The sequence below is a fragment of the Centroberyx affinis genome, unplaced genomic scaffold (genome assembly GCF_046629955.1).
Source record: "Centroberyx affinis isolate AG114_WGS23_722 - 3 ecotype Tasmania unplaced genomic scaffold, CSIRO-AGI_Caff_v1 ptg003528l_1, whole genome shotgun sequence".
NCBI lineage: Eukaryota > Metazoa > Chordata > Actinopteri > Beryciformes > Berycidae > Centroberyx > Centroberyx affinis.
In genome coordinates this window covers 86,864-99,084 of record NW_027281472.1, presented here as the reverse complement: position 1 = coordinate 99,084, position 12,221 = coordinate 86,864, and the positions used below count along the sequence as shown (strand labels likewise).

The 12,221-nt window shown below is 42.5% G+C and overlaps 1 protein-coding gene across 1 annotated transcript in view; it reads left to right on the top strand.

Annotated features, from left to right (window-relative positions):
* Positions 1 to 12,221, top strand: part of dnah5 (dynein, axonemal, heavy chain 5) — a 106,520-nt gene that overhangs the window by 88,027 nt on the left and 6,272 nt on the right. Inside the window, exons 78-84 of the mRNA XM_071539855.1 lie at positions 150 to 271; positions 2,562 to 2,711; positions 3,430 to 3,675; positions 4,286 to 4,505; positions 6,841 to 7,046; positions 7,845 to 8,048; positions 10,220 to 10,435. Of these exons, the coding sequence (XP_071395956.1) occupies positions 150 to 271; positions 2,562 to 2,711; positions 3,430 to 3,675; positions 4,286 to 4,505; positions 6,841 to 7,046; positions 7,845 to 8,048; positions 10,220 to 10,435 (1,364 nt within the window). The remainder of the gene's footprint in view (positions 1 to 149; positions 272 to 2,561; positions 2,712 to 3,429; positions 3,676 to 4,285; positions 4,506 to 6,840; positions 7,047 to 7,844; positions 8,049 to 10,219; positions 10,436 to 12,221) is intronic.

Genomic DNA, 12,221 nt, shown 5'->3' with positions numbered 1-12,221 from the left:
AGAAATAGTTTTGACTATTTTTTGTCCATAAAATAATACAGTATGTGGTACACCCAGTGTCAAACTTGCAACTTGAAACCCCTGATTTCTCTTTGTGTGTGTGTGTGTGTGTGTGTGTGTGTGTGTAATCCTCCATGCATGCTATCCAGGAGGTGCGTCTCTGGACCTAAAGGCTTGCCCTCAGAAGCCAGCTAAATGGATCCTGGACATGACCTGGCTCAACCTGGTAGAGCTCAGCAAACTGTGGCAGTTCTCTGATATACTGGACCAGGTACAGTAACAAACATGCACAGACATACACATAAACATATTTGCTTAGCATACACACACTATGTCCCCCCCCCACACACACACACATACACACACACACACACACACACACACACACACACACAAGTTCATGCACAAACACACACACATTTTGGCATGCCCTGACAGGTGTATGATCCCCTGCTTGAGAAGTGAGAGTTTTTACCCCAAAGGGGTCTTCATCTATAAAGTGTGCTGATAACAGTGCTCATCTGTCAAATTGTTTCTCACGCATACACACACACACACACACACACACCAGTAGTCCCTGGATGCTTATTAAATACTCTTCACAGTCCTCCTTTGCTCTACTAAGCATGTCAATATCAGCCTCATCACGGCTCACTTCGTCTCTCTCTCTCTCGCTCACACACACACGTGCACACATGCACACATACACATACACACACACACACACACACACACACACACAGACACCATGATGGACTGTCACTCGTACACACATACACACACACCTTATGGGTGACTGACAGGCTGGTGGCTCCCAGGGAGGGAAAGGCTGCTCGGTGCTGTGTGAAATGAGCTTACTTTGGAGAAACTTCCAATCAATTACTTTTGACTGAACAAATGTGCGTGTGTGTGTGTGTGTTACTGTGAGTATGTGCATATATCTTGCATCTACTGTATTGGTGTCTGTGTGTGTGTGTGTGTGTGTGTGTGTGTGTGTGTGTGTGTGTGTGTGAGAAGGATCAGGGAGAACTGGATTAACACTCCTTTGTTTAATTAAATCACTCTTCCAAGAAGAGCAAGGGGAGGACAGGATTGCGCTGTCAGACCCCCCCAGAGAGAGAGACAAATCCATCTGAGCCCCCTCTGACTCTGTGTTCACACCACAAACAAAACTGTACTGCACTCATGACGCAGAAACTCTCAAAAGCACATAGGCATATATGCATCAGTGCACAAGTTCCACATTCACACCTACCACACACACACACACACACACACACAGACACACACACAGTACACACATAGTTACATCTACACACGGCGGGGTAGCCTAGAGGTTAGAGAAGCGAGCGTGCGACTGGAATGTTGTTGGTTCAAATCCCCACTGTCTGGGAAGATGTGGGTGGGGAGAGTGAATATCAACTATTTTCAAGTAGCCTTTTAGCAAGGCACCTAACCCACCTAACATTCCTTGCACAAATAAAGATTAAAAAACTCCATTTCAAAATGACACATACATGCACCCAACCCATCCATACAGTATACCTACACGATAAAGTAAATGAGATGTCTGCTCTAAGCAGGGCAATGATGCAGTTCAATAGGCTGTGTGATGTCTGCATTACAGTATGTTTGCATGTGATCAATCATGCTATCAAGCATTCATATCACGCCCTCGGAAACATATGCTGTTTACATACATTTAATATGAATTCCCTTCCCAGGCAATTAGCTCTAAATACATCATGTGTCAACTTGGAGCCACTATGTTTAAATAGTATGAGCTCCAACTGTTTGCTATGAGATGAGCAGGACTGCCTCACATATTACAGTCCAAAACATCAATGCATTGCGTTGATATTGTGTGTATAGCTGTGTGTAGAGACATTGTGTGTTTGCTTGTATGTGTGTATGTTATCTTTTATTTAACCCTCCTAGGTTAGGCTGAGAACCAAATTGTCTTTTGCAGTAAAGGCCTATGTTACCTTGAGGAAGTTGTGGGGAAGAAGGACCAAACAGTAATAATCTGCACCCAGAAATGCTCTGCAATAAGTGCAAAAATGCCTCATGCTCCTAAAAGCACATTATGACAATTTCTCACTCTGTGCTTCTAAGGGAGTACACAGTGAATACATTTGAATATTTAAAAGAAACACAGGGAGCATTTGATTTGGTTTCTCTTGTTTTGCAATTTTGGAGCCGTTTTTAGCATCAGGCTTCTAGTTCAATTATTTGAAACAAAATTCAAATGTAATAAGCCCAGGCCAGTTAGCACATGCATTTCTTAAATGTGTGTTCGTGTGCACAACTTTTACAGTCACCTCCAGAATTATTGGCACCCTTCATGAAAATGAGCAAAAATAAACAATACACATAATGATTCAAATTTGGGGAAATTACTTATTTCCACTCTAATAAAAATTATTCTTATTCTTAAACTTGTTTAAGTAATAGAAATTTTCTCAGAGGCTCTTAGATTTGATGTAATGGGGACCAGTGGAAGTTTTGGTCATTTCTAACTATATGGGTGTGTGTCTGTGCTGTTTACATGTTTCTTCCAGATAAGTCGTAATGAGAAGCAGTGGAAGGCATGGTTTGATAAGGAGGCCCCAGAAGAGGAGGTGGTCCCTAACTCCTATGACCAGGCTCTGGACTGTTTTAGACGGCTGCTTCTCATACGCTCCTGGTGCCCCGACAGGACCATCGCACAGGTTAGACAGCTTATGTCTGTCTGTGTGTGTGTGTGGTCACAGTGTCCTGACAAACTAATTGCATAGGCAATGTCGGGATCCCACTTAATTCATAATGCATTAATGTTTTTGTAAGAGGGCTAAGCAAAGATCACATGGCTCAAATATATTGAGATGGAATTGATTAGCTGTGATTATCAATTGTAGTATTAAAACATACATTTTTGTTGAAAATTTGAATCACTAACAAAATGTTTTCATCATGAAAGTAAGTAACATGTAAGTAGTGCAAATCCAATGCATGCAATGCCTCAATTGCAATGGAATGCATCCGCCACAGAATGATGTGGTGTGATCCCAGTCTTAGTCCAACACATCATGTACATCATTTGTTTTGTTGCACTCATACATAGTCCAACAGTTATCCTGGTTTGACCTCCTGCACACAGTTTACTCAAAAGAAAGATTCACCATAGTGAAAAATCCTCCAAACTATTCACTCTGTTCCATACAGAAAGTAAATCGATTTCAACATGAATTTTTAACTGAACCTACAATATTGAACACTTGTTCCCCCAGTGTTTTGGCATTTTAAACTATAAAGTAACAGACACACATGTGTGCTTGTCTCCTTTCTATCCCTCTTCCCTCCTTTTCTCCCTCTCCTTCTCTCAAATCCCCCCCCCCCCCCCCCCCACACACACACACACACACACACACACACACACACACACTCTAGGCCCGTAAGTACATCATGGACGCAATGGGAGAAAAGTACATTGAAGGGGTGATTCTTGACTTGGAGAAGACCTGGGAGGAATCCGACCCCCGGACTCCTCTCATCTGCTTCCTGTCCATGGGGTCGGATCCGACCGATTCCATCATTGCACTGGGGAAGAGGCAGAAGATTGAGACCCGCTACGTCTCCATGGGACAGGGACAGGAGGTCCACGCCCGCAAGCTGCTGCAGCAGACCATGGCTAATGTGAGTCAGTTGGTGTGTGCTTGCTGTAGTTTATGCATTGGTTAATACTCAGCAGAACAGTTCAATGTAACAGTGTTTTATCTCTGAAGCAGGCAGTATACTTGTTGCGTAAAACTTGTTTTTGCTTTTTTGCTTTTTTTTCACTGCAAGATATAATAAACGGCTTCTAAATCATCCATCAAATTCCCTTTGTGGCTCTTTTGCTGCAATTGTTGTTCCCTCTGAATTTTTGTCACTGCTGTTTCTGCTTTCCCCAAGTTACCCTTACCTCTTTAATCTTCCTGTGCCCCCACTGGCATGGAGTGTAAAAAAATTTTAAAACACAGTGAGTATACACAAATTTGTATGCGCTGCTGAGCTCAACTGTGTTTCTATTTCGGGCAAGTTTGGCTTGTTAGTATATTGCCTGCCTTACTGTTATAAAAAAATATATAAAAATATTTTCTTTTTTACCTTGCTGATCAGATATTATCCCTTAGAGAAAGATAGACCTTTACAGAATTTAAATGAAAGTCAGTTCCTACAAAATGATTTCATTGAAGACTATGATTTTGTCAACACCCAACAGTCATTGACGTTATTGACCATTGGCACGATTAATTGTCCGCAGGGTGGCTGGGCCCTGCTTCAGAACTGCCACCTGGGCCTGGACTTCATGGACGAACTAATGGACACAGTGACGGAGACGGACATCGTCCACGACAGCTTCCGTCTTTGGATGACCACAGAGGTCCACCGGCACTTCCCCATCACACTCCTGCAGATGTCAATCAAATTCACCAACGAACCCCCGCAGGGCCTGAAGGCAGGGCTGAAGAGGACCTACGGAGGTGGGGGCAATCTTTTTCAGTTTAAATTACAACATAATCAGAACCTAACAATTTATTGAGCAGACTATGAAAGAAATAGCAATTAGAAAATTAAAATTAAAATGTTTCCCACTGGTCATGGAATGTCTTGAATATCATGGAGAGGTGTATTCAAGACAGGACAAGTCAGGGAAGCCCAACTGTATGGGAAACTGAGTTGAAAAACAACACCAACAAAACAAGAAAGAAAAAAAAAATTTAGGTCATGAAAGCGCTTTGGCGTATGGAAAATTATTAGCATGATATACAGACTGAATGGCCATTTTGTTCCCACTCCATTATTCAGCCTGAGATTGCCTCCTAGTTAGCCGTTTTCTGTGTGTGTTGGGGGGGGGCGGGGTGATTTTCCCCTAACCAATAACTAGTAACTGACTTTTCCGGCCGCTCTGACGTTACTTCGGTTGACACTGATGCTGCGCAGTTAGCCTCTACATCCATGGTTAGCCATCGTATTTAGTGACTTCATCAAGAATGTTGGTCGATTTTGACAAAAATATTGTCTTTGCAAAGACAATACATTGGCTCAATTGCTCGAGAACAAGCCACTGACTAGAGCAACACCACCTCTCTGAATTGCTCAACAAAATCTGAAGAGTGGGCGGGACGCGATTTAGGAATTCATTCAGGAGCCAGGCTCGAAAATTATGGAAAAGTCATGGAATTTTACATCAGGGCCATTGTAGGAACCCTGCGTATTGAAGTGTTTTTTTTTCTTTTTAATCTTTACTTGAGGACTTAATTTTTACTTGAGCAGTTTTACTGAGGTGAGGCTTCACAGCTGACTTTACTGGACTGTGCTGGACTTGAACTTAGCAGCTTTAACACTGAGTCACACATTTATATTAAAGTTACAGTGAGAGTAATGAGTCACAATGTTTGATAAGACAGAATAATTACTAGCATAATATATTATTGTGTGGAGGTGAGGGTGGGTGGGGGACTGCAACAAGAAAAAGGAGACACACATCGTGTATTCAATCAATGCAGTGCTCTGGTCTGCATCCGTCCCTTGGCATAAATGTGGCTGAAATGAAGTGAAATATATCAACAGTATTGATCAGTAGTTTATTATTAGAGGGGGATCAGCTGTCTGTGTGTGCGTGTGTATGTGTGTGGAGAGGAGATGAGACATTGATGAGCATGCTAGATAGGGTGTGTTATTATTGTATCATTATTCTTCATGTGCACATGTGTAAACAACTCATCTGTGGACACGGACACACCCCCACAGACCTTCAATCAATCACATAATCAATGGCCAGAGGGGTGTGTGTATGTCCTGGGGGAAAGTCATCAAGAGCGAAGATGATAAACAACTATCTTTGCCTCTTCTGCATTTTTTTAAGTTCAAAAGCCTGTAAGTTTTTGAAATCTTAAACAGAAGTAAAAATCTGTTTTTTTGTGGGTGTTTATTAAAACCCAAGTGAGGGAGAAAGAGGAGAATAGGTAAATTGTGTAGACCAGCTGTCTTTGCGGGCCCATATGGATGAGGCATATGTGTGGTTCCTGAAGGGCAACAGAGTCTGAGCGCACATGCTTAGTCACATGTGATGGTTCTTCAGATAAGTCAGAATGTGCACTTATTTTGGGTGGTGCATTCAACATATTAAAATCAACTCATTTCCCGCATTCCTTCAAAATACTGCAAGTTTTCCTAGACTTATTTCCACCTGCAGGTATCACAATACATAAATAATTTAAGTCTGAACCACTCAGTACACGCCTGTATTTTGTGGAAACCAAACCTTATATGTGCAGCTGCCTGAGAGGTGCCACATACCAGAGATAAGTCTGAGGTCTGAATACCAGGACGTGTAGTTTCAGTGGATTTAACTCTGCTCTGAATCACAGTTCAGCTCAGCACAAAAGCAAGACAGGTGGCCAGGGATGCTGCCTGTAGCTTGACAGCGGATGATGTGAACAGATATCCCTCAGATGTTTTCCAGAAATTGAACGTTCCAGAAATCCACTGTGTGGATTTAGATTCTGTGATATGTTCTGTCACGTAGGTTAAGAGTAGGAATTTCACTTACAACTGAGACTTTAAATTACTTCACCATCCTCTTAACCTCCGGAGCCTCGCAAACTTCATTACAGTGCAGCAAAGCACTGGCTGTTAAAGATTTCCCTGGAGAGTGTTGCCAACTTGAATTATGCAAAAAGTCATGAAAATGTTAAAACCAAAAGCGTGCACAGTATGCATGTGTAGCTCACCAGTAGTCATGGAAGTCACTCCATGTTGTAAACCATGTTCATTCATCCACCCATCCATGTCCATCCATGTTTTCCCCACCAGGTATCAACCAGGACCTTTTGGATGTCAGCAACATGGTGCAATGGAAGCCAATGCTGTACGGAGTAGCGTTTCTCCACAGCACCGTACAGGAGAGGAGGAAGTATGGGCCTCTGGGATGGAACATCCCCTATGAGTTCAACCAGGCCGACTTCAACGCCACTGTCCAGTTTGTCCAGAATCACCTTGACGATATGGACATTAAGAAGGTAGGAGAATTGCTTAAGTGGGTACCAGTGTTTACTGGTGGAAACATTGATGCACAGCATGTTGTAGTTTCAAATCTGGCTTGCCTATTTTGCATGTCACTGTCTCTCCATTACACATCTCCAGTTTCTCATAAAGCAGAAACATCATGAACATAATCTTAAAACGAACGAATGAATGAATGAATGAATGAATACGACTTCCTGAAAGTCCACAATATAAATGATCAAAAAAGTTAGGCTAAACCAGTGTTTTTCAATCCTGGTCTTTAGTTTTCTGTCCTACCAGCTAGTTAATCGCAATTAATTAAATTCACCTAGCAGCCCAGGTGTAAATTAGTCCCTGATTAGATGGCCACAGTGCAAACCAGCAGGGCTCTGGGTCCTGAGGATGGGGATTTGAGAACCACTGGGCTAAATAATAAATGAATAAATAAACAAACAGATAAACCACATACCTCTTGTCTCCCCAGTTTCTGTCGTACAAAAAGAAGTGCAATTTTCTTTGGTGAGGTAATCATCATTGCTTCTACATATAAAAGTTATTTTTATGGTTGTATTGTACCTGTTTTCCATTGGATCTTGGAACAACACAGGGATTTGTCCACATCCAACTTTCATGAATGTGCACATCAGACATGTTTTATATTATTTCCAATCTGCTCACAGGGTATGTCACAGAATACAGAGAACAGATCTAGTGAGGACACATTCATCAACTCCTGGTCAATTCTTTGGTCCACTTCTGTGTCCATTTCACAAATTGTCGACCTCATGCCGTGTTATTTCCCATCTCCCCAGGGTGTGTCATGGAACACAGTGCGCTACATGATCGGAGAAATTCAATATGGCGGCCGCGTGACCGACGACTACGACAAGCGTCTCCTCAACACCTTCGCCAAGGTTTGGTTCAGTGAGAACATGTTCGGAACAGACTTCAACTTCTACAAGGGCTACAGTATCCCCAAGTGCTCCAATGTGGACCAGTATCTCACTTACATTCAGGTGAGTTTGTCTCAGTGGGATAATGTTGTACTGGGCCCACATGTATCTGGTTTCTAAGAATAGTAGTACAGGTTTAAAAGCACTGGTTAGACTGGATATGTGGCTGCACAAACTTCTCTGTGGGTTAAGAGACAAATTGGTCTCTGATGAGAAATATTCTAAGGCTCTGATAGGCTCTTCAACTAGATTATGTTCCTGTTATGGGGTGTTGCCTTTTGTTCTGGTGTTTTTTCTGCGTTGTCAGCTTGCAGTGACATCAAAACCGATGAAAGGGAACAAAATTCTAGATATGAGATTTCTGCAGGACGCCAACATACTGAAATTCCTGCCAAGTCCAGATAAAGGCTAAAAAGGCCATGTGTGAAATGCATGCAGTCTCATTTCATTATAGATTATGTATGATTTATTAGATTGTGTGTGTGTGTGTGTGTGTATGTGTGTGTGTGTGCGCGTGCGCCTGTATGTCTGGGGGCAGTTCCTGAGCTAGTTTCATTAAAGCTAGTTTCATTATGATGGATGCTCAGGGCTGCCAGGCTCAGCAGGCTTGTTCCTCTGCACCGCCTCTCAAATAGAGAATGACAAACACAGCCTTGGAGAACACACACACAAACACGCACACAAACGAAAACACCCATGCACACACACATACACACACATGCTCACACTCTTCCTCCCTCCCTGCCCTGTGTGTGTGTCCATGCGTCTATGCATGTAAATGAAATGCAGACAGACAGGAGAGGAAGAAAAATCCCTAAGAGAAAAATAAATGACCACAACAAGAGACAAAGGCTGTTCTTTCCAACACCCAATATTATTACTCTCTCCATTGCTGACACCTCACATTTTTCTCTGTGTGTTAGCCGGGCTTTCACCTGATGTTTGACTCCATTTGAATGCGCACTGTGATGGATGTTTAAGGGATAAACTAGCCAATGAAGACATAAATCACCAGAGTATATTCCCCAGTACAGACTGTGAGCTGCTCTCTATCACTGAAGCAACGAGCGCAGGGGCAAGTTTTTCTGTCAAGTAGAAATAAAAATGTGTTCCCTAATGGTTAGGCATTTCCTTGGGCCGTTAATACCATGTGAGCATCAAAACTGGGAATGCTACCAAGAAATGATGCATACCAGTGTTTCACTTTTTATGTCATCTGAATTGCATTCCCTGTTCATGCCACACTTTACCTCAAAAAGTGCCATTGATTTCCTAAACAGTCAGGCAGCATGCTGATCTGTAACACAATCTATCCCACTGTGAATCACATTATATTTGACTATATATTGTGATGCTGTTTTCTGGTAATTGCAGTTTCATAAGACTACACCATTGATCATGTATTAAAAGGTGAATTAGAGGTTTCTCAGAAATGACGTAAAACTGATCTTTAAAGCTCACATCTCTAATACCACATTTTGGTTCTACATTTGTTCTTGAGTGACTTCATTTCTATAGATATTGTTGGACAAAGTAAAGTCTTGCGCAGTCATTCCAAAGTGAATTTCTTCTGAATTTCCCAGTTTTATTAAGATCCTTATTAGCCACACTGCAGTGACAGATGGCCTGTCTCCCTGTCATCCCTGAGAAAGACACTCACTGCAAAATATCTTTGAGTCAATTAAAGCCACAAAGTTTCAACTCAGTGCCTTTGGTAGGCAGATTTTCAGCATCAAGTAACTTTAGTTTTTCAAATCCAACCATGCTCATTAGAACAGGTTTGACGTAAGATGTTCACCCCTGTCTAAATCTCACCAATCACAACTGTAACCAGATATGTCCCCAGTCAGGCCATCCAATGTACAATTTTAGATACAATACAATATGAGAAGACCAGGGTGGAGTTTCTGCATTTAAGTTTTCTCAGTGGATTTCTTTGAGCTGCCTGATTTTGAGAACTGGCTCGGACAGCAACTTCAGTAGTTGATCATTCACATTGTACGTGTCTCTGCCTCATCAGTGAAAGCATAGTTCCACACACAGAGTTTGGTGGACTTCTTTTCTTATTGTCTGCCCAATGCAAACATCACATAATTATCCTTTATTCCACATTTTCTGAGCGCATTTCTCCCACAAGCTCTGCCAGCTTGGTGTGAGACGATAAGCAGCTGCTTTGGGGATCCGAGCAGGTGACCTCCGGTTCATTGATCAAGCGTGACCGTTGTCTCTTACAGGGTCTACCAGCCTACGACACTCCAGAGGTGTTCGGCCTCCACCCCAACGCAGACATCACCTACCAGAGTAAGCTGGCTAAGGACGTGCTGGACACCATCCTCAGTATTCAGCCTAAAGATAGCTCCTCAGGAGGGGGGGAGACCAGGGAGGCTGTGGTGGCCAGACTGGCTGACGATATGCTGGAGAAACTGCCCCCCGACTACGTACCATTTGAAGTAAGTATGAGAGAGGATGGAATGTGTGTGTGTGTTTGTGTGTGTGTGTCTGTATGCACGTGCCTGTATGTGTGCACCATGAAAAGTTTGAGTGAGGTGAGGAACTGTGTGGTGTTACATGTGCAAAGCGGGTGGGGTGGTACAGGGAGAGAAGTTGAGGTGGTGGTGGGGTGTGTTAAGATGTGTGTATGTGTGTGTGTGTGTGTGTCCACTTGAGACGGTGATAGACAAAAGGAGATAGAAATAGAGTGAGAAGGGTGTGAATGTAGTGTCATCATTTTCCATTTTCAGCTAACGAGCATCGCAACACTTCTGAAGTTTGCTGGCTTGATTTTATTTGCACATGTCACATGGGGCGGGGGGGGGTTGCAGCTAAGGGGAAGTGAGGTGAGAATGTGACTTTTTCTGAGACTACGTGCAAAACTCATCATGGAAAGCCTGTCATTGTACACCACTCCCTATGCCCGCCACTTCCAACTTTGTAATAACAATGATTATTTATATACATGACATTCACATAAACAATTACACATCAGGCACTTTCACATACTTTTTGACCTCTAAAAAAGTAAGTCTACTCTGGAGTAAATGTTGTGTTTGTGGGTGCAAACAGAGGTTTTCAAGGGGAAACGGATTGAGATTCTTTCAGTTTCCATCAGGTGTCTGATTTAGCAATCCTCTCCATGTTCCTGATACTGAATTGAACCTGATTGCCACTTGGAAGCTGTGTGGAATACTGAGTCAGAGCCAATCAGTTTGGTGTGCATAAAAGCATAGAGGTTTGCGTACTGTGTGTAATTGCACAGTGCTTTGAAAATGCGCACAAATCCCTAGGGTGCAGATGGAGCGCACATACGTGTCCTGCTGCCTACAGATGGCTATTGGAATTTCACAAAGGGAAAGGGAAGGCCCTCATACATCTTACAAGCAGTTGTGGATAACAGCGACAACAAAATTACCAAATGGACACAGGTGGGAAAAAATCTGCTTGCGCCCAACAAAATTACCACTTCACCGCCGCAAGGTCATTGCACTTGATCTGCACCGGCACGAAAACAGGGCCCAAAGTATCTTCCCCAAACACAGTTATTTGATAGCTGCCAGTCTTTCCCAATTCCAACAACCCCTCAACAACCCATCAACCCCTTCAGCAAACCTATCAGACCAGCAACAGAACTTTGGGATGTTTCTGGGATGTCAGAACTTACTGTTGAGCCTTGTGGAGGTGTCATGGGCCAGATTCAGTGAAACATCTGTGATGGGAGGTGCCCACGTGATAATCCTAATGATATGCCTGCTGCTAATGGCTCCTACTGATTTCATGTAAAGGGGTTATGTAGTGGGCACCTCCCATCACAGATTTGAACAAAGTAACAGTCAGCGTAATAGAATGCCACTTGGTGATTAGTGCTTCCAAAATGTTTAAAATATACAAATGACATATTGTTATTCATTCTGTATAAGAGTAAGGATAATACATAAAAAAGAGAGTACAAAAACTATAGACTGACTAACCCCAAGAAATGACAGTTTCAGCCGATGTCATACAGATGTACCACAGTGTAGGAGCCATTACAATAAAGTAAATATAGCAATTGGAGAGGAACATCCAGGATACATGGAGCTCATCTCCTCTGTTCTATTCTGATCCTTGCAAATAGAAGTAACTATAGAAACCGCACATCCAATACTCAATTTGTGTCTGAGACATGTGCGCGGTTTAAATGTATGTATTATCAAGAAAGGAAATAAAAGATAAGAGATCTCAGCACTTCTCATCTCTACT